Genomic DNA, 21,798 nt, shown 5'->3' on the forward strand with positions numbered 1-21,798 from the left:
GGCGCGGCCGGCGTTCTGTTGCCGAGGCAACACTTCCGCTACGGGGAAGGTGACGCACGTGACTTCCGGCGGGCCGGGCCGTCCCGGTCATGGCGGCGGCGGCGGCGGCGGCGGCGAAGGAGGAGAAGGACAAGGACAAGGACGAGGACAACGACGTGGATGCGGCGGCGACCGAGGGCCGGGTGCGGGCTTGGGCGGCGGCGCAGGCGGCCCGCGGGCGGCGCGTGGCGCTGGTGACGTCGGGCGGGACGCAGGTGCCGCTGGAGGCGCGCGCCGTGCGCTTCCTGGAGAACTTCAGCAGCGGCCGGCGCGGGGCCGCCTCGGCCGAGCGGCTCGTGCGGGCGGGCTACGGCGTGTGCTTCCTGCACCGCGCCCGCTCCGCCTTCCCCTGGGCCCGCGCCCTGCCGCCGCACGGGCCCGCGCTGCTCGACGCGCTCCGCCTCACCCCGGGGCCGCCGCCCGGCGTGGCCGCCGCCCCCGCCGCGCTGCCCGCGCTGCTGCCCGCGCTCCGCGAGTACCAACGCGCCACCGAGGCGGGCGCGCTGCTCGCCATCGAGTTCACCGGGCTCGTGGAGTACCTGGCGCTGCTGCGCGCCGCCGCCCGAGCCCTGGCGCCCCTCGGTAGGCGGCGAGCCCCGGCGTGAGGGGACGGCGGGAACCGGGGGGACGCAGGAACGGGGGACGGGGTGGCCACCGGTTCGTAGGGCGCAAGGCGAGAGAGGATGAGGCCCCCCCGGGGGTGTCTCCAGTGTGAGGGAGCAGGATGGTCCGGTGCCAAGGTTGAGGATGAGGAGGGGTGAGGCTCTCATGGGGGTCTCCAGTGTGAGGGGACGGGCGGACCGGGGACGAGGGGGGGTGATGGTTATGCGAGAAAGGTCGAGGGGTTCTCGGCATGTGGTAGATGATAGAAGCCCCTCACGGTGGCCTCAGGGCTCAGGTATGAGGTGATCCCGGCACGTGTGGGGCTCTGGCGTGAGGGGACAGGGGGGCCCCCTTGCTTGGAGGGCTCCTGCAGCCCGGCGTGAGGGTCTGGGCTGTCCCCGGAGGCTGTTGGGGCTTGGGAGGAGGGGACAAGACAGACCCCAGGGTGGGCTCAGTGCTGCCCTGCTCAGGGTTGTGCTGGGGGGATCCCTGGGCTCCCCGCTTTGGTGTGTGTGGGTGGCAGCTCAGCTGGCTCTGGGGTGACAGGGACAGGCCGTGGCAGTGGGGGACAGCAGTCGTGTTCCCACAGGCTCCAGTGTCATGTTCTACCTGGCGGCCGCCGTGTCGGATTTCTACATCCCGGTCTCCGAGATGCCGGAGCACAAGATCCAGTCCTCGGAGGGGCCCTTGCAGGTGAGGCCCCCCTGGGCATGGCCCCCTCTGCCACCCCCTCTTTGCTTCCAGGGTCCTTCTCCCGAGAGCTGGCTGTGGATAAAACCTGGGAAAGCTGCAAAGCAGCAGCAGCAGTGGGTGTTGTCAGAGGGAACGGGAGGGTGAGATCCCACAGGGACAGAACCCTGTGGAAATCCTGAAGTTGCATTGTTTTATTATCTTGCACTGAGGGGCCCAGATAAGAGGGCAGGGCAGGATCAGCCCTGCTCTCCTTTGATCCGGGTTTATTTTTAGGTGGGATGAAGGGGTGAGGGGTCCCATGGGTTATCTGCAGGGAGGTCAGCGCTGCTCTGTCTGATTGGAGCAGCTTCAACACGTCTGCAGTTGTGGTGTGGCACATGAAGAGGGCCCCCTGAGGTTCCTCCTGCTTTTCTGGCTTTGTCCTTTAAAGCTGCCCGTGCTTCCATGGAGATGAGGAGAGGGTGGGTCTCAGAGAGCTGAAGTGCTCCAAGAATAGCTGCTGGAGTACTTGAGTTGTTGCCTTTTGTCTGGAGAGAGGCTTTGGAGAAGGGCCTGGAGTGCTATGACTAGGGGGAATGGTTTCAAACTGCCAGAATGGATTTAGATTGGATATTGGGAAGAAATTCTTCCCTGGGAGGGTGGTGAGGCCCTGGCACAGGTTGCCCAGAGCAGCTGTGGGTGCCCCATCCGTGGGAGTGTCCAGGGCCAGCTTGGATGGGGCTTGGAGCAGCCTGGGTGGTGGAAGGTGTCCCTGCCCATGGCAGGGGCTGGAATGAGATGGGATTTAAGGTCCCCCCCAACCCCAAACCATTCCATGCCTCTGGGATCCATCTTGCTTGTACAAATGACAGAACAACACTGCAGCACTGAGGTCTGAGGTCCCTCTCAGCAATGGGAGCAGGTGGCTGTGGAATTCTTTATATAACAAATACCAAATTTATTTAATTAATTACTTTCTGAGAGGTTGCTGGAAGTCATTCTTTAATGTTAGCATTGGAAAGATGAGACCTGGCCTGATTCCCAGTGGTGGAACCAGAGGCTGGGAAGCTGGAGAACAGTCTCCTACTGTTTTTCTCCATGCTTTAGCACTTCTATGCCTCATGCTTGTTAAGGAGTTGATAGAAGGAAAGGTGAAGATGGGATGAGCTACCCAAACTCTGGAGAGGTGAAAACTCAGATTTATGCAGTTACAATGCTGTTTTTAATCTGCTCTCCTCATGTTTATATTCCCCCAGTGTGGTTAGCTCTGGGAATGCAGAGTTCCTGTGGCCTGGCCTCAGAACCCCCTGACTGTGAGCACAACGTGGATCATTTAATTTAAATTTAGTGTCATTTGAACCTTGTTTGGTGAGAGCTGCTCAAACACTGCCTTTAAGAACTTCCTGGTGCAAATGGAATATGAAACAAAGCTAGATTTTCCCTCTTTCCCATCCCATCTCCTATTAAAACTCCCTGTAATGTTTTTATTGATTTTTTTTTTCTTTTTATCTTTCCCCACTGCAGATCACAATGAAGATGGTGCCAAAAATGCTGTCACCCCTGGTCAGAGAGTGGGCCCCTGAGGCCTTTGTGATTTCCTTCAAACTGGAGACAGATCCCCAGATCCTCCTGGATAAATCTCGGCAGGCTCTGGAGAAATACCGGCACCAGGTGGTGGTGGCCAACGTGCTGGAATCCCGGAGAACCTCCGTCATCATCGTCACCAGGGACTCGCAGACTCCCTTATCCCTGTCCGACGAGGAAATCGCACGAGGCGTGGAAATAGAGGAGAAGATTGTGAGTTACCTCCAGGGCCAGCACACGGCCTTTATAGAGAGAAAAGGCTGAGGGGCAGCTCGGAGGAAGAAAGGGAATGGTGCTGCAGAGGGAGTGGGACTGGAGCAATCCCCACGGAGCGCTCAGCGCGGCCGTCCAGCGCTCCGTCACCTCTGTGCAGCTCGGCCGCGGCTGCTGCGGCTTCGTCAAAGAGAAACACACAAAGGGAAACCATCCCAGAAACACACAAAGGGAAACCATCCCAGAGGATCTTTGTCCTGGTGTCCAAAGGAGGAAGGAAGCTTGTTTCTGTCCCGTGGGCTGGGAGAACTGGGAGGACGAGAAATGGTGAAGGTCTCTGTATATAAAGAATTTCTTGAATCTCCCTCTTTGAATTTTCTTTTAGAATGGCAGGAGGAAGGAATGGGGCTTCACAGGAAAGATGTGCTGGTTTTATGACTGGAGTGGGGAATCTCTGGTGTTGAGAGTGGATGGTGAAACCAGGGTAGCAAAAAGGAAAATGAGGGGACAGCAACTTTGGGGAAGCAGCTCTTGTGCCAGGAGACATCCTGGGAGACATCCCATGTTCCAGCATTTCAAGTGCTGCAGCAGCGTCCCTAAAGGATCTGTTTCAAAGGTTTTCCTTCCATCCCAGGCATTTGAAGGTTGCTTTGCTTCATATTCCATTTACACCAGAAAGTTTTCCAAGGTAGTGTTTGGGCAGCTCTCACCAAACAAGGCTCAGGGGTCACTGCAGAGCTCTGTAAACAAAGGCAAGGCCACATTTGGCACAGACCACAGAGGGTGGGTCCAAGCTTGAGGCCGAGGTTGGAGAAGGGGGAGTGGGCTCTGAGGGGGGTGGTGTCCTGGGAATGGAACGGAGCTGGGGAAGGAAGGGTTTGGAGCACCAGGAGAAGCTGAGGGAGCTGGAAAGGGGCTCAGCCTGGAGCAAAGGAGGCTCAAGGGGGACCTTGTGGCTCTGCACAGCTCCTGACAGGAGGGGACAGCCGGGGGGGATTGGGGTTTGCTCTCAGGGAGCAAGGGAGAGGATGAGGAAACAGCCTCAGGCTGTGCCAGGAGAGGTTCAAGGTTGGATATTGGGAAAATTGTTCATGGAAAGATATTCAGGTATTGGCACAGGCTGTGCAGGATAGGTGGAGTCCCTCTCCCTTGAAGTGTTTGAAAACAAGTGTGGATGTGGCACTTGGGGACAGGGTTTAGGGTAAACATGGCAGTGCTGGGGGAATGGTTGGACTCAATGATCTTGGAGGGCTTTTCCAGGCTTAGTGATTCCATGATTCTCTGACAGCAGAAGGGGTGGCAGGGATTGACCCTGGCAGGGGAAGCTTCCTCTTGGCTGTGTGGATTTAGAACTGGAATGTTCCTGGTTTTATCTAAACCCTCTTTGAACAGTTACCAACTTCAAAGTGTGTGTTCCTCATGCCTGCAAGAAACTGAAGGGCAGCTCTCCTGCTGTCCACTGTGTGTCTGCTCATGGGCTGTCCTCAAAATAAATTCACTGGGATCTGGGAAAGGACAGCAGCATGTGGGAATGCTGGAAACCTTTCCAGAGGCAAGACCATGGAGTGTTCAGGAGGCAGCAGTGATTTTGTAATAGCACCAATCCTCTGAAAGTGAGGGGTGCTCAGCAAAGAAGGAAAATAAACCAGAAGAGCAAGGAAAGAGCATGAGGATGGGATCAGTGGATGCCATCAGTGATGGGAGAAGTCCAGGTTGGTCAGGAGGGGAGAGGTCCAGCTGGTAACTCAGTCAGGAGAAGGAATGCACAACTTACCTGTGGCCAGGACTAATAAAGAAGGTGAATAAGCTCCAAGAATTGCCTGTCTTCATCTCCCAGTATGTAATTGGTGGGAATGTCGAGTCTGGGATTTCTCTTGTGTTAGTTTGGAGCCTCTGTAGACAGCATGGATGGGCCAGCAGGGATGAGAATACAAAAACTTGTGTAAGGTGAAAATGCCCTTGCAGGAGTGTTGGGACAAGGGTTGGGAGAAATGCCACCAACAGTCTTCAGAGTGTCCTGGAATTCCTCGGAGGTGGTTGGGAAGGTGAGGAATAATCAGAGCTTTTTGAGGAGCAGACTGGGGCAGCAGGCCCAGAGACTCTTGGGGTTTCATTGGACTTGAGAACACACTGTGGGCTTCCAGCGTTGTACCTGCCCCTATTTGTGAAGTGCTGGCTGGGGAGATTCCCTAGGCTCAAACTGAGCCCAGCCATCCCCATCCCACGTCAGGGACGCACCTGGTCCATGTGGGAGGTTAAACCAAGCCCAGGAGTGCTCCCACCCTGGCAGTGTTTGGGCACCAGCACTCTGGGAATGCTGGTTGTGGTACCTAAGTTGGAAGTGGCTCCTGCAAGTCCAGGATCTGTCCGTGGCTTTCAGAGGATCTCGGAGGGCTCAAAGGAAGGTCCTCACTGGACTCTGCCGTGTACCTCTTCTCCTCTCTCTACTATCCCCTTGTGAAGTGTCTGCAGCCAGTGAGTTGCTTCTGCAGGGTGGACCTACTTAGCTCTTCAGTTCCTCAATCTCCTGGGGTCATCTTTGGGTTTCAAGGGGCTTTAAAGCTCATCTCATTCCACCTCCACTGGCTGAGGTTGCTCCAAGCCCTTTCCAACCTGTCCTGGAACACTTCCAGGGATGGGGTAGCCACAGCTTCTCTGGGTGGCCCATGCCAGGGCCTCCCACCTCACAGGGAAGAATTTCTTCCCAATATCCCATCTAACCCTGCCCCTGGCAGTGGGAAACTGTCCCATCTTGTCCTGGCACTCCATGTCCTCGTCCAAAGTCCATCTCCAGCTCTCTTGGAGTCCCTTGTAGGGACTGGCATTGTTTCTGAGTTCTCCCTAAAGACTTCTCTTCTCTAGGCTTTGTTCCATGTACTTGCCCTCTTCCCCTTCAGCTCCAGCAGATTCACTTGGGGTTTAGAAGAAAATCGGGAAAACTTGGTGACCCCGGAGTGACCCCGGGGGCGCGGCGCTGCGCCCCTCTCGGCCGCCAGGGGGCGGCACTGAGCGAGGAGGGGGCGTGGCGGGGGCGCGGCCTCTCATACCGTGGCGCAACAGGGGGGCGTGGCCTCACGCGGCCAATTCACAGCAGCGCTGCGGGGGCGCGGCCGCGGCAGGGGGCGTGGCCTGTTGCCATGGCGCCGGGGTCCGTCCCGCCGCATGGACGCGGCCGCCGCCGCCCCGGTGGGTGTCCGGGGCCGGCCCGGTGGATGTCCGGGGCCGCCCCGGTGGGTGTCCGGGGCCGCCCCGGTGGGTGTCCGGGGCCGGTTGTACCCCCGGGACCAGCCCAGGGGGGCTCGGGGCATTGGCTGTGGCACCGGCCGGCCCGGGGGGATTTCGGGGGGTCGGGCCGGTGGTAGCCCAGGGTCGGCCCGAGGGGATCGGGGTACCCGCGGCCCCCCCGGTCCCTCACGGCTCCTCTGGCTGCCCCGCAGGCGGAGTCCCCGGTGCCGGCGGACACCATCCAGCGCTGGCTGCGGGCGGAGGGCGCCGACCCCGCCGCCCCGCCCGAGGAGCAGCTGGGTCTGGCCTGGCGGCTTCTGCGGCGAGCGGAGACCCGGCTGGGCGAGCTGGAGCGGCGGCGGGCCCAGGACATGAGAGACGTAAGGGCCGGAGAGCGGGCCCGGCTGCGGCCTGTCCTGGGAAGGGAACGGAGCTGGGAAGGGGCTGGAGCACCAAGGAGCAGCTGAGGGAGCAGAAAAGGGGCTCAGCCTGGAGCAAAGGAGGCTCAGGGGGGACCTTGTGGCTCTGCACAGCTCCTGACAGGAGGGGACAGCCAGGGGGGGTCGGGCTCTGCTCCCAGGGAACAGGGACAGGAGCAGAGGGAACGGCCTCAAGTTGTGCTCGGGGCGATTCAGGTTGGACACGAGGAGAAATTTCTTCACTGAAAAAGTTGTCAGGCATTGGTAGGGGCTGAGCAGGGCAGTGATGGTGTCCCCATCCCTGGAGGTGTCCAAAGACCAACTGGACGTGACACTCAGTGCTCTGGTCTGGTGACAAGATAGAGTTTTGTTGCAGGCTGGACACTGGGGAGCCTTTTCCAACCTCAGTGGTTCCGGAATCCCCCTGGGGTTAACCCACCCTGTATCCCCTGATCCCCCCTCTGTGCTGCAGCAGCTCCAGGTGTGTCACTGCCATGCTGCTGCCCTTGGGAACTTGGGGTTTATATCCCCATTCCTCATATGGGGCATCCAAAAGCCCCTGGTGAGCCCAGCAGCTCCCACATCCCAGCGCCCCCATAGCTGCACCACCTCCCAGTCAAGCTTTTGCCATTCCCAGGTGTCCCAAAGGCATAAGACATATTATCCTGCAAATGTTTGAGGTTATCCTGTAAACATGATGGGGTGGAGAACTTTTTGTGCTGCTGGCTCGCCGGAAGCACCAGCAGGCATGGGAATAGCAGGTTTTTCTTTATTCCAGGTGGAAAGCTACGTGGGCCATGTCCGTACCCTGACGGAGGAGCGGGATGCCATTGCCTCTGAGTATGAGAAGGAGAATGAGCAGCTCAGGTTGGAGCTGGCCCAGCTACAGCTGCAGCAGGGTAATTCCTTCCCTCTGGAGTGTGGGCCCTGGGAATGCACTGGCAGGTGTTTGGAGCTTCATGGAGAGCTGAGCAGCATTTTGTGTTTTTTTTTTTTTAGAGTTCTCAGTGGTTGCTTGAGAAGTTTCTTAGTGTTAATGAGCTGTTCAAACAGATTTGTAATTGATTTAGAGGTTCTTGCCTGCTTTTACTGCCTTTATTCAGGGAGTTTGGCAGCTTCTCCATGTAGCTCTGTTGTTGCACGAAGCATCTTCCAGAGGCTGTTTGAAGACCAGAATTGATGGTGCTCTTTGGTTTCCAGCTCTAAGTTATCTCTTGCTCCCACCAAGTCAGTGAATTTGCTCTTGGCTTTGATTTACACAAACCCCACATTTTTTAAAACAATGAGGGGGACAGGAATTGTTTGTTCTGATGATTCAAAACTTGGGTGTTCATTGTCACGGAATTCCAGGATGGTTTTGGTTGGAAGAGATCTTGAAGCTCATCCAATTCCACCCCCAGCCATGGGCAGGGAGACCTTCCACTAGACCAAGTTGCTCAGGGCCCCTCAGAGCTTCAGTAATTTTGTTTAAACAAATGATTTCCCTTACTTAATTTGAAATAATTTATTTTCAAACTCTAGGGTCACTTTTACTAGGTTAATTCTTGATTTTCTTCAGTCTTCTGTTGCACTTTCAGTGGTGCTCATAGTCCATGTCACCATTAACTCCTTTAGTGTGCTGTGTTGTTCTGGTCTTAAGATAAAATTTGGGGTGATGGCACAACTTAAAGAGTTTCTTTGTGATTCAGGCTTTGGGGCAGCAAATGCAGAAGTTTGGGGGAAATTTTGAGCATTGGTTGGGTTTTCAGGGAGCACATCTGGTGGTGTCACTTTCCAAAGATGGATTTACCTAAAAATTTGATGTCTCTGGTCACTTAAAGCCGTGGTTTGTGGTGAAAAGGCTGCTTACAAAGGTTGAAATGAATAATGAGCTCTTGGGAGCCTGGCTGTGGCAGAAAACTCCGTTCCTGGTTCTCTCCCTTTCCACGAGGTGGCAGGACACAGACAGAATGTCCCCAAAGCTGGAATGCACTAATTTCGTCCTGCTGGATCTGCTCCTCTGGCCTTTCTCCATTTCTTAGGGGTTCCTGAGGCTGTTGAGCAATGATTACCCCTGGAATGGAAGCTGAGAACCTTGTCCATGGATCTCGGTGTGTCCGGGAGGGATTGCTGGTTGCCATCCAGTTGTTCCCAGTGTGTTGTCCCTGAGGGGGTTGTGTGGCTTTGGTGCTGTAGAGTGTTTCTGGAGGGGTTTTTTTTTGGGATATCACTCAGATTTTGAGGTTCAGGACTTGTTGTTGACTCACTGCTGGCATTGGCTGCTATCCTGGGATGTGTGTGGATAAGTTAAGAATCTGGAAGCCCTGCTCACTCTGGGCTGTCACCTGCAGGGAGAGGTGCCAGCACTGAGATGTTTTGGGTCCTTGTAGAGCACTTTATTGAGTGACTGGTCCTTTTAGCCAGGTTTGTTCAGCTGGAGCAGGGGAGGCTGAGGGCTGAGCTCATCCCAGGCTGTAGCTCCTCTGGAGGAGGATTTTATCTCTGCTCTCTGGGACCAAGGAAAAGACATAAGGGAATGGCTGGAACTGTTCCAGGGGAGGGTTAGGCTGGGTGTCAGGAAAGGCTCTTCCCCCTGAGGGTGCTGGCACTGCCCAGGCTCCCCAGGGAATGGTCCTGGCCCCAGCACTGCCAGAGCTCCAGGAGCCTTTGGACAACGCTCCCAGGGATGCACAGGGTGGGATTGTTGGGGTGTCTGTGCAGGGCCAGGGGTTGGACTGGATGATCCTTGTGGGTCTCTTTCAGCTCAGGATATTCTGTGGTTCCATGGTTCTAGATCATAAAAAAGTCCCCCTGGCCATCTCCAGTTCAGAGTGACTGGATGTGCTTGTGCTGGAGATGCTGCACAATCCCTGAGGCCTCTGTTGGGCTGCTCCAGGTCTCTCATGTGTCCCTGCTGCAGGGTTCTATGCTGCATCCCTGTGTCTGTTCCCCAGGCCCCTGCTTTTCATCAGAGTTCTTGGAGCCATGGGAATGTTTAGGTTGGAAAAGCCCTCTAGGATCATCAAATCCAACCATTCCCCCACCCCAAGTGCCACATCCACACGTTTTTTGAACAATGCCAGGAATGGTAACTCTACTGCTTCTCTGGGCAGCTGTGCCAGTGCCTGACCAGCCTTTCAATGAATGTCTAACCTGAACCTCCCCTGGCACATTGTGAGGCCATTTCTTCTTGTCCTGTCCCTATTCCCTGGGAGCAGAGCCTGATCCCAGCTGGCTGTCCCCTCCTGTCAGGGAGTTGTGCAGAGCCACAAGGTCCCCCCTGAGCCTCTTTTTCTCCAGGCTGAGGCCCCCCAACTCCCTCAGCTGCTCTCCATAGGGTTTGTGCTCCAAGTCTTGCTCCCCCTGTTATTTCTGCAGGACACCCACGTGTCTCAGCAGGCATGGGAGAAGGGGCTTGTGGAAAGACAGACGGTGGTCTGCTGGGATTGTTAAAAATGTGGGCAAGGCAAGAGGACAGGATGGTGGTTGGTAGCTTTTGGAAGCACTGAAAAGAGAATGGGAAGGGGCAGCTGGGGACAGTGGCTGGTTCAAGCCAGCGATACAAAGGAGGAGCCTGAGCTGTGAATGATGCAGGGTGAAGGACAGGATCTGTGCTGATACACCTGAGCTGAGAGCTGGGGAAAGGAGCCTGGAGCCCCCCGTGTGGGCTCTCAGGTCTGAGCACACTCCCTCTTCCAACAGCAGGCAAACAAATCAGAAACTCTGCTTGGTTTGGGATCACTTAGAGCAACTTGATCTGTTAAAAGCTGTTTCATAAAATCGTGTAATTATGGAATGGGTTGGGTTGGAAGGGATCTTAAGCTCATCCCATTCCACACCCTACCATGGGCAGGAACACTTTCCAGTGTCCCAGGTTGCTCCAAGTCCCATCCAACCTGGCCTTGACACTTCCAGGGATGGTGCAGCCACAGCTGCTCTGAGCACCCTGTGCCAGGGCCTGCCCACCCTCACAGCCAAGAAATTCTTCCCAGCATCCCATCTAACCCTACCCTATGTCAGTGGGAAGCCATTCCCCCTTGTCCTGGCACTCCAGGCCCTTGGTCAAAGTCTCTCTCCAGCCCTCCTTTAGACCCTGAGGATGGTTACTGCTGGTGACCATCAGAGCAGTTTTTGAAGATGAAGAGTAAATCTGTGCTTGCACATTTGCTTCCTGCCCGTGCCGGGCTCGCAGGTTCCTACAGGGAGCAGCCAAGGCTGGTTGATGCTGGGCCATCGAGCTGAGCGTCACCTCATCTGATACCTCTGCCCAGAGTGACATTTTTCCTTCCCTCCAGGCAGTTCCTGATCCGCTTCTGATGCTCTCGCTGAATGCACTGGGTGTTGTTGGAGGGCAGATCGATGGTGCTCCCAAAAGCCTTCCTGAGAAACAACTGGAATGGCACTGGAACACAGCACTGGGGGAGCTGCCTGGATTTATTTAAAAGTGGAATAAAGAGAAGACACAGTCATAGTCTGAGCTTGTTTGTTGTAACAGCTGGGCAGGTTAAACACACCCAGCAGGGCTGGAGGATGTAGGGCTGTGGTGAGGTGAGGTGACTGCTGTTTCTCAGAGTATTCCTGGGGTAGGAAAATACAAATATTAATGTAAAATTTGCTTCCAAACAAGCATGGACAGAGGTGGGAGATGCCAGTGGAGCTGTTGTGTGACAGTGCCTGGGGCAAGGGTTGGCTTTTCCCAAACACTGGATGAGGGAGGGAAGGGGTTTGTAAGGAGTCAGTGGGGTTTACTCGTAGGTAACCTGTGTTGTGTGGGCAGACCCCCCTCATCCTCACAAATCCTTTTTCCTCTCCAGCCTCTGGAATATGTCTGGGATCTAAAATGATGCCACTTCACCCTGCATTGCAGGCTGGGGACAAGGGGGACACTGGCAGGTGAAGGTGGCTCAGGGCACAGGGGGTCCCATCCTGGGCATAAACCAGAGCAGTTTCTGTTCATTTCAGCTGGGATTTGGCAAAATCGTAGGAGGAAGCTGCCAGGCAGGTTGGGGTTCAGTTTAGTGTGATCCATGGGCTTTTCCCAAGGCACAAGGAGCAGTTTTGATCCTGCAAACTGCCTTGTGTGCTGTGCTGCAGCAGGAAGCTGCTGGGGAGCCCTGTTTGACCCTGTATTGACCAGGCTGTGCTTTGTCTCCCTGGGGAAGACGCCTGGGAAACCGCAGGGTGTTTTCCATCCACTGGACTGGATGGAGCCGGCTGCGAAGCGCGGAGTGGAAACATGGGATCGATCGGGGCCTCGGGACGTGGTTGTGCTGGGTCTGTGTTAAATCAGTGCATGAGAGTGAGGGACACGCTTGTCCAGGGCTCTGCATGTCCTGTGTCTGAGGAATATTTGCTCTGCTGAACCTCTGCTGTCCAACTCCAGATCCCTGAGCAGGGAAAGAGTGTGAATATCCCTCCTACCTCTATGCAGCTCCCTGCACTTCCCATCTTACAACACTTGGAAGCCTTTACAATCTGGTTTGGGCTAGAAATTTGGTCTGTTGGCTTTGGTTTTAATATGAATTACACAGGGAGTGTTTGAAAAGCCCTTCCCTAGCTCCACAAGCTGCTGGATCCAATGCAGGAGTTGCTGCCCTCATCATGCCAGACACCAAAGGTTCCTCATTTTCTCCTGGCAGGTAAATTCCAACCACACCAACCAGGGGGTCTTTTTAACAAATGTTGTTTGCACAAACACAACGGTGCCCAGCCATAAACTGACTCCTGCAAGTCTTCTTGTCACCTTTCTGCCTTAGAGATCCTTGAGTCTGGAAGTTTTTCCCAGTACAGAGTCTTCCTGGCTAGAATTTTTGGATAAATATTGAAGCACTGGCAGTTTAATTCTTAAAGGGGTTCAGATCTGCCTCCTTCCTAGACGTTCCTTGGGAAAATAGTGACACTCTCTAGGAATGATCTGGTGGTTTGTGTGTCTCCTGCCAAAGAAAACATCTTTGTTTCCGTGTCTGTCTGTTTGGTTTTTCTCCAAGGTTGGAATTGATGATCTGAGGGTCAGAACTGATGATCTTGGAAGTCTTTTCAACCTTAATGATTCTCTGGTTCTCTCAGTATCTGTTTAATCTGGTGTTTAGTTTCTACCAAGCTGTACTTGGGGTTGAAGGGGCTGAGGATAAACCAGCTTGGGAGAACTCTGCCTGGGGGGAGCAGGTGCTATCACATGCTTAGCAGGCAGGGAAGGGTATGTGAAGAGAAACCTTGGGAGAGAGGGAATAAGGCTGAGATAATGGATAGCAGGGAATGGGAGTGTCACGATCTGCCCGCAGGGACAAAGGAATCGTGAGTAGGAACAAAGGAATCGTGATGGTTCTTTTCACCAATCCCAAAAGTGCAAAAAGGCAAACAGCAGGGGACCATCAGTTAATCACAACAAATGCACCTTTATTAGGGGCCAAAACAGTAAATGTGATAGTGGGGGATCAGAAAGGAGATAGAAGGATAGAGAGAGAGAAGAGGGGGATGGGAATAGCTACCAACACAGGCGAGATCCTCAGTGCTCCGGACGATGGGGATCCATCTGTCGTGTCGGGGGAGTCTCCGAAGTTCTGGTCAGCTCAGGGGTCCAGTTATAGTCCACAGAGGAAAGAGGGGGGAACATGCAGGACAATGAGAGTCTGTTGTGATTGCTGAGGGGGGAACGGGTGAGTCCACTGAAACCACCAAGGCAGGACAAACACAATGGAGAATAAGTCCATTGGAGCTGCTGAAAGAGAACAGGTCATGTCATTAGTGGTCACACCATCCTCTTCCCCACTTCCTGTGGCAGGGGTCTCAGTCTCAGTCCTTGGGAGCAGGGTTTTCCATCTCCATCTGTCACAGTGGTAATGAGGCAGGTGAGGGGTCTTCAGTGAGAGACCACTAGAGTCACCCCAAAAGTTCATTTGGCTTAAGAGTGGAGAGTGGGCAAATATGCAGTGGGCCGTTCTTTGCTGAGTCCATGCCAGGTCCTTGCCAACTCCTTGCCAATTCCTTGCCAATTCCTTGCCAATTCCTTGTCAGGCCTGGTTTGGAACAGCCAGCATGAGGGTACAACAGTTGCACCTGCACTGCCGCTCCCTCCAAGCCAGAACTGCAGAGGGGGAAGGGGTTTCTCCTCGTGGCAATTGGAAGGCATAAGGAGAGTAAGGGGGGCTTCAGACGGCCTCTTACAGGGAGGCAGTGGAGGAAGTGGGAGGCAGGAGAGACGTGAGGAGCTGTTGGGCTCCAGGAGGAACGGGACTGTTGTGGTGAGAAATGTTCAGAGGAACTGGGACAGATCTCCGGGAAACCCTGCCCTTTGTTTCTCCTCTGCTGACACCAAGCCTTGCCTTGCAGAAACCCAGCTGAAGGAGGTGGAGGAGATGCTGGAGCAGGAAGGTTTATCCCAGATCTCCTGCAGTGCTGCCAGTGAGCAGGTGGCGTATTTCCTGGTGGAGCGGGCGGCGCTGCTGGGAAAGCTGGAAGTGGCAGCCCGGCAGCTGGAATCCCACAGCAGGATTGATGGGCTCCAGGTACCTCCTGCTCCGTGGCAGGCTGCGGGAAAGGAATATTTTGGGGATATTTCTGTAATGAAAATTGTTTCTCCTGTCTCTAAGGCCACTGTGGAGTTTTGGGTCTGAAATACTTGAAAGAATTACAAGAAAGATGGAGTATTTGTGAGAGTCTGGAATGCCAGGACAAGGGGAATGGTTTCAAACTGACAGAATATGTCTAGATTGGATAATGGGAAGGAATTCCTGGCTGTGAGGGTGGTGAGGCCCTGGCACAGCTGTCCAGCTCTTATGGGCAGGCCAGGAAATCAGAGGTCTTTAAAAAATAGTGAACCCACAGAGCTCCCAGGAGGAGCTGGGAAAACTGATGGATTTTCACAAGGGTTTGGGATAACTCTGGTGGAAACATTCCTCCCAAGTATAAGGCATGGTAACCCTAACCCTTGTAAGTCAAGATATGTTGGAACTGAAAATCCCCCTCATGACCCTGAGGGACACATGGCAGTGCCAAGGGACACATGGCAGTACTGAGGGACACATGGCAGTGCCAAGGGACACATGACAGTACCGAGGGACACATGGCAGTGCCAAGGGACACATGGCAGTACTGAGGGACACATGGCAGTGCCAAGGGACACATGGCAGTACTGAGGGACACATGGCCCTGGGCTGGTGGTGCTGTGATTCAGGAGCATCTCTGTGTGCAAGGCTGGCTCTGCTCACACCTGTCAGGCACTGGGAGCTGAATTCCCACAGCAGCAGGAATGCACACAGCTTCCTGGGGAGACAGAAAGAAGGAAATACATGTTTTCCTGCTGGCTCCATGGTTGGGATTTCATAGAATCACCGAGGTGATTGCCAATGCCCTCCAAGATCACTGAGTTCAACCATTCCCCCAGCACTGCTAGGGCCACCACTAACCCATGTCCCCCTAGTGCCACATCCACAGGGTTTTAGAACACTTCCAAGGGATGGTGACTCCACCACTGCCCTGGGCAGCCCATTCCAACGTCTGACCACCCTTTCTATGAGGAAATGATCCCTAATATCTGATCCTAACCTCCCCTGGCATAGCTTGACACCATTCCCTCTTGTCCCATCCTTGTTTCCTGGGAGCAGAACCTGATCCCCTCCTGGCTGTCCCCTCCTGTCAGGAGTTGTGCAGAGCCACAAGGATCCCCCTGAGCCTCCTTTTCTCCAGGCTGAGCCCCTTTCCCAGCCCTCTTAGCTGTTCTTCATCACACTTCTGCTCTCCCTCATTTCAAGTTTGTCCTTAAGCAGATTGGGAGGGTTTTTACTGGGTTTAGAGTAAAAAACCCAGAGTCCAAACAGTGTCACAGCCTCATCCTCACACTGTGTCCAGCCTGGGCAGGAAATAATCCCTTCTTCTGAGACCCAGGGAACACCTCACATTTCGGGGCAGGGCATCGCCTTTGCTTTGTCCCAGAACTGGCACTGGAGATGAGGAAATACACATTTTCCAATGGGACCAGCGTGGAGGGGGTGACAAACAGCTCTGCCTTGGTCACATCTCCACAGAGTTCCTCATTTCCATTGGCACATTAACCCTTGTGCTTCAGTTCTGCAGGGAAGAGCTGGAGGGGGAACGAGCTTTGCCTGCAGGAGTTGTGGGAGATGTGGATGAGGCCCCACAGAGGCTGGTGGTATCCCAGGAAGATATCCAGAGGCTGGCAGAAGGGCTGGATACACAAAGCAGAGAGAAGAGTGGAGCAGGTAAGTGCTGCTCTGGTGGCCACTCCTGGCATGCTCTTAGCCCTGGGGAGGCAGGGGCAGTCTGTCCTCTGTCCTCTCTGTTTGGAATGTGGGAAAACCAGTGCCAGGAGTCAGCCTGCTCCGTAGGAGGTGGGAATGCTGTCGTTAACAGTCACAAATCCATTAATTCTGAGACTGGGAATCTCTGATCTGTGATGCAGCTGCACAGTCTGGATGACTTTCCTGTCCCTGGGAATTTCCTGTCTCCTCTCCAGGGAGAGCTTTCTGCCCTGGGAGGGGATGGGGAGGGAATGATGACTTGGCCTGGAAGCAGAGTAGCTGAATTACCATGTGCACAGGGTTAGTTAGCAGAGCTGGACCTCTTATCCCAGGGCTCTCCAGGTACAGTTTGGGATGTTGCCTCCATAGGATCCTTAGCAAGTGCAGAGGTGGGGAAGTGATTTGGTACATTGTCCTTGCTGAGAATATTCCTTTTTACCTCCTTCTTGAAATAACTGTTGACCAGCCCTGAAGTGTTATTTATTAGAAGGATTTTTTAATAAATTCTCACTGTAGAAATAAACAGTTTTCTGGAGGGACACATGGTAAAGCTGCTCTTGGAGTGAAATGTCCATGGAAAATGTCCTTAGTGACACAGGTCTGGATGCTCTTTTGGGGGATTCCTTGCATTGTCCCCAAATCTGTGATGCAGAATTTCATTGGAGAACAGCAACTGGGATGAGGTGACTCATCCCAGCCCCGTGTGCCTTTGCAGGGACCAGCTACCTTCAGGAGACTGGCACTATCTGGGGCAGGTTTAGAGCAGAATTGCACATCCTGGGGCTCCCCTTGGTGCTCACACACAGCACAAGGACCTGAGAGTTTCTCTCCAGCCCCAGCAGCTCCTCTCCAGCCCCAGCAGCTCATTTCCAGCCCCAGCAGCTCCTCTCCAGCCCTGCCAGCTCCTCTCCAGCCTCCAGTCCCATCATTCCCAGCCTTTTCATCCCTGTACTGGGTGGGGATTGATCCATAGTCCCCAGGGATGGGATGAGTGATGTGGCAGCTTCAGTGCTGACTCTGGAGCACGGACAGCTCCAGCCTGGGACTCCCATGGATTGTAGCCTGCGCAGGGAAATCTGTGCTTTATGAGGTGCTAGATGAATACAAAGCTTTACAAAATGTGAGTAAGGGTTTAATGCTTGTTTTGTCTCTGGGGTTTGTCTCTGTGTGTGCAAAATGAGGGTGACAATGTCCCAGTGGCTGCCCTGGCTCTGTGTCTCTGCACAGCTTCTCCTCCTGGCGAGCTCTGAGCCAGCTGCTCTGGGAATTAATTGATTTGCTACTAAAAACCTAGACTGGGGTCACTCATCTGTAGTAAAACCCCTTAAACAGAATATTTTGGTTCAGTGATAACTTGTGTGCATTGGAGGGAAGAATTCCTGACCAATTTGAGCCCAGTTAGTGGGATTTTGGTGAGGAAAGGCTTTAAATGGTATTTAAAAAAGTGCATAAGGAATGTTGTGGGGTTTTTCCAAAGCAGAACTGGGCTGCCACATCCCAACACTGTTGTCCTTGTGGAATCACCCCTGTGGTCAGCCCCAAAGGCTGACCCTGAGGGGGAAAAACAGGAGAAGGAATGGGAAAATAGGGGGTGGTCAGAATTTTTGCAAGAGGAAAAGAGCTGGAATTTTATTATCCTTTCATCAACCTTTTAATCATAATTTTATCATAATTTTATAATAAATTTGTGTAGTAGTCAACAGGCTTTTGAGTAAAATTTCCATTCTGGTGGAAGATGGGGGTTGGAATGAGATAATCTTCAAGGTCCCCTTCCAACCCAAGCCATTCTGTCATTCTCTGGAGGTGGAGATGTTCTTTGCTTTTTATTTTAAATGACACAACTGAAAATCCTTGTTTGAAAAAGGAATTTGTTGCTTTTTCCAAGGTAGAACCAAAAAAGTAGATTTTTTTTTTTGCCTGAATAGAAGACAAATTTAAGTTTCAAATTTCCTGTGCCTAATGTTAAGCTGAAAAGGGAATAATGTTTCTTCCCTTTTCTCTAAGGAAAAATTGTCTCCCCAAGACAGGAGGATACCAGTGTGTCCTCAACATGTGCTAATAATGCAAACACCTCTTCCTATTTCTGCCCTGGAAGTATTGGGAATGTGCATTAATTGGTGTTGGGATTCATTTATTTATTGATCCATTGATCCATAGAAAAATTGGTGCACAATTTTTTCAGTTGTAGCCATTCCATTCAATTTTAGTATGTGGACAGCATGGATACATTGGCTGGGATTGTGTTCCTGCTTGTGGCAGTGATGAATTTTATGGTGAAAATGTTGAGGTTTCCCATAGAGAAAGTGAAACCTATATTAGATGAGGTGAGTGATTTAAATGAGGTTTACCTCCATGATCCAGAGGTAAACTGAATCCCTGGAATAATGATGGAGAGACTGCTGTTGAGCCTGGATCTCCAGGGACATCAACCTTTGCTATGAGAGGGAGAGGGCATGGATGTGGGATGTGTTCCCACGAGGATGTGTCCCATGAGGATGTGTCCCATGAGGATGTGTTACCACGTGGATGTGGGATGTGCTGCCACGTGGATGCAGGATGTATTCCCAGTGGATGGAAGATGTATTCCCCTGTATTCCCAGTGGATGCAGGATGTGTTTCCAGTGGATGTGGGACATGTCCATGCTGCCTCCCACCTTCCCACGTGTGGGATCAGCCTAGAATCCATGCTTGGACCAGTGACCACGTTCCTGGTGCTGCTGTCTCCAGACAGGACTGAGCTCCAGAGGGCCATGGAGCACAACAAGCAGCTGGACAAGGAGATCCTGGCGCTGCGGGCACGGGTCCAGACGCTCGACCTGGAGAGGAAAGCGTTCCTGGAGCTGGTGAGGATCCACCAAGCCAAGCCAACAATCCTGGGCTGGCTCCTGAAAATCATCCCTGCTCCCAAACCTGCCCTGCCTTCCCCTCTCCCCTCCCTGTTCTATGCCCAGTCTTTCCAGAGGTGCAGTTTGGCTGTGTCATGGAGCAGTAGAATTTGGGAAGTAGGCAGAATGCAGCTCTGGGAACTTCCTTCTGTGCAGGAGGAGTTTGAGGGACTCCAACTGAGTGGTGGCTTGAAGACTTTGGGACGCATTTTCCTGTGCCCATGGAGAGGGATCAGCTCCCTGCTATCAGTGTTTACCCCAACTCAAGTGTGTAAATAGAGTAAGGAACATGTGCCTTTCCCTGGACTGGATTAAAGAGTTCAGTTTACCTAAGTTTAGCCTAAAACCCCCACCAGATGGTTAGAAATCCATTTGTAATTTATGGTAATTTTTGATTCCTCTCAGCCCCTTTGGTTTTTAACTCAGCCACATTGATTGATTTGCTTATTTTCTGAGGGTTCTCTAAATGGAGTTAATTACATTACTATTAGTTAAATGCTTGGTGTTATACAGCCAGGATCCTCTAAATGCCACCTAGAATTAAGGAGCAATTAAGGAACTATCAACCAGATAATTCCTTAATGAGGTTGCCAACAAGGAAGGGATAGAAGAGTCTGCTTCCTCTTAAAATGTATGATTGGGCACAAAATCTACTGCTGTTCTTATCTCCTGATTTCCTTATATCAGCCTCTGAGAGCCTGCCTCTGCCATCCCAGCACTGAGAGCTCGTGGCTGTCTTGCAGTTCTCTCATGTCCAATGAGTATTGCTAAATTAATAGAAGTATCTCTGAGAAGATACTTTTCAAATAATATTTATCAGATTATATCTTGAATGGGATTTATTACCATTTGAGGTGTTCAAAATTTTACAGTATTTATTATAGTACAGATTGTTTCATAGTTTTGTTCTTTGCATTTAAAAAAGTTGCTGGTTTTTCCATGTCTGTCACCTCAAGCCTTGTATTTACAGCACAGCCTCTTTCTGGAGCTGCAAAAAACCATAATTTAGTTCAAATTCCTCTGTTTACTATTTTTTATTACAAATAATGTTTTCCTTTCTGTAGGTAATTGCTTCTTTCAGTTATTCTGGATACAGAAGTGTATGAATAGCTTATAAAAAAGTAGAAATAAAATATTAAAAAAAATAATATATGTCTATATAGACAAAAACCATACAGATACATGTAATATATTTTGGTCACTGAACAGGAAAAAATGTAGCCAGGTTGAGATCAGTTCCAGCCACATGTTAAGCTAAAAGGAAATTCCCTTTATTCTTTAGGATTGGGTTTTGACTGTTGGCACAGAAGTTGGGAACCCCCCAATTTTTAATTTACAGAAGTAGAAAATGTGCTTTATTACTGACTACAGCATCTTGGTGTCCTGAAAGGTGCTTTCTTGTCTGTGGGTTATGAAGAGTAGGGGAGGAACAGGCTGGGCAGTTGGTCTGGGATGAGCTGTGACTGTGGGGTGAAGAGCTACTGCTGGTAATGGAATTCCATTGATCCCATGGATGGAAGACACTGAAAGGTGTCCTCAGAAACAGCAGTTGGAATCTGACACAATGTGGGTGTGGTCAGGAAGTGAAATAAATTCAGAAAAATCATCCCTTAATGGATTGGAGCAGCAGCATTCCCACTTTTGCTGCTCCTTATCTGAGGCCACTCAGCAGCTGGAGCATCCACAGGATCTCAATCAATCCCTCAGGATGAGGAATAGTAATGCATAAGTAATAAAGATGAAAATGGAATGTTCACCAAAACTCAGTTCAGGTGCTTTGTGTTGCAGGTGGAGCAGCTCAAGGAGGAGATCTGTGAGTACCAGCGGAGCGAGAGGCCAGAGCCTGCAGCGGCAGAGGGAGTTGGAATGGCCTCACTGCAGGTGTTTCCAAGGGCTGTTTCTTTGTCATTCCAGAAAAACATGGTCCCCTCTGCATCCCAGACCCTAGCTGGCCGTAAGAACCTGGGTGTTCTGGGGTTGGAGGATCTGGCTCCTAGGGCTGAGAGATGAAGCTGATGTGCTCTTGTGTTTTATTTCTGAGAGACGCGGGTGGCCTTGGACTCACTCAGTGCTCACATGGCAAAGATGTGGAGCTGCTGGAGCTGCATGAGGAGGCCAGGGAGATGCTCTGAGGGCTGGAGCCCCTCTGCTCTGGAGCCAAGCTGGGAAAGCTGGAGGTTTCACCTGGAGAAGAGAAGGCTGCAGGGAGACCTCAGAGCCCCTTCCAGGGCCTAAAGGAGCTCCAGGAGAGCTGGAGAGGGAACTGGGGACAAGGGATGGAGTGCCAGGAGAAGGGGGAATGGCTTCCCACTGCCAGAGGGCAGGGTCAGATGGGATATGGGGAAGGAATTCCTGGCTCTGGCAGTGGTGAGGCCCTGACATAGTTTGCCCAGAGAAGCTGTAGCTGCCTCTGGATCCCTGGAAGTGTCCAAGGCCAGGCTGGATGGGTCTTGGAGCAACTGGGGATAGAGGAAGGTGTCCCTGCCCATGGAACAGGATGAGCTTTAAGGTCCCTCCAACCCAATCCATCCTGGGATTCTGGGATCTCAATCCTATTTCTGTGCTAATGTTGATTTTCTCTCAGGCACAGGGCACCCAGGAAGAAGCAGGACCTGATGGAGGTGCCCCATATCAGGAACATGGAGATCAAGGAGTTGAAACTCTCCACAAAAGGTGAGAGGTGTAGAAATCCTTCACCCCTTGTACTTCCACTGGTTCCTGGTGCTGTGTCACTGATGCTCTCTCTTGAAGGATTATTTGATTATTGAATTGTTTTAAATACTCTTTAGGACTTTGTTCTTTTACTCCCAAATGGGAAAATTTGGAGGAGATGCAGTCCTGAGGAATCACTTCTTCCAGTTAAATGCTGATACTTCCTCCAGTTTGTTGATTTCCTAAAAAAAGAGAGTTGGACTTTTAGGG

The 21,798-nt window shown here is 52.5% G+C and overlaps 2 protein-coding genes across 3 annotated transcripts in view; both read left to right on the top strand.

The window, feature by feature from the left end:
- The first annotated feature begins 13 nt into the window (after nucleotides 1-13).
- PPCS (phosphopantothenoylcysteine synthetase) lies at nucleotides 14-3,475 on the top strand. Of its 2 annotated transcripts, none has more exons than XM_053997310.1 (3): nucleotides 14-621; nucleotides 1,232-1,335; nucleotides 2,839-3,475. In XM_053997310.1, exons 1-3 carry the CDS (start codon nucleotides 90-92, stop codon nucleotides 3,160-3,162), a joined length of 960 nt encoding a protein of 319 aa, XP_053853285.1. In that variant the 5' UTR covers nucleotides 14-89; the 3' UTR covers nucleotides 3,163-3,475. The 2 variants fall into 2 exon arrangements, with proteins under 2 accessions (XP_053853285.1, XP_053853286.1); XM_053997311.1 differs by having other exon boundaries at nucleotides 105-182.
- A 2,747-nt stretch (nucleotides 3,476-6,222) lies between these two features.
- Nucleotides 6,223-21,798, top strand: part of CCDC30 (coiled-coil domain containing 30) — a 34,505-nt gene continuing 18,929 nt past the window's right edge. Inside the window, exons 1-8 of the mRNA XM_053997246.1 lie at nucleotides 6,223-6,297; nucleotides 6,549-6,716; nucleotides 7,534-7,654; nucleotides 14,064-14,239; nucleotides 15,799-15,952; nucleotides 18,719-18,834; nucleotides 20,665-20,757; nucleotides 21,461-21,549. Of these exons, the coding sequence (XP_053853221.1) occupies nucleotides 6,274-6,297; nucleotides 6,549-6,716; nucleotides 7,534-7,654; nucleotides 14,064-14,239; nucleotides 15,799-15,952; nucleotides 18,719-18,834; nucleotides 20,665-20,757; nucleotides 21,461-21,549 (941 nt within the window). The 5' untranslated portion in view covers nucleotides 6,223-6,273. The remainder of the gene's footprint in view (nucleotides 6,298-6,548; nucleotides 6,717-7,533; nucleotides 7,655-14,063; nucleotides 14,240-15,798; nucleotides 15,953-18,718; nucleotides 18,835-20,664; nucleotides 20,758-21,460; nucleotides 21,550-21,798) is intronic.

This window comes from Vidua macroura, chromosome 23 (assembly GCF_024509145.1).
Source record: "Vidua macroura isolate BioBank_ID:100142 chromosome 23, ASM2450914v1, whole genome shotgun sequence".
Lineage (NCBI taxonomy): Eukaryota > Metazoa > Chordata > Aves > Passeriformes > Viduidae > Vidua > Vidua macroura.

Bases quoted from the DNA above. Each gene is read 5' to 3' on its own strand.
- PPCS (XM_053997310.1), top strand. From the start codon at position 90: ATGGCGGCGGCGGCGGCGGCGGCGGCGAAGGAGGAGAAGGACAAGGAC. The intron at 622-1,231 runs GTAGGCGGCGAG...GTGTTCCCACAG, and splicing joins CCGAGCCCTGGCGCCCCTCG to GCTCCAGTGTCATGTTCTAC. The intron at 1,336-2,838 runs GTGAGGCCCCCC...TCCCCACTGCAG, and splicing joins CCTCGGAGGGGCCCTTGCAG to ATCACAATGAAGATGGTGCC.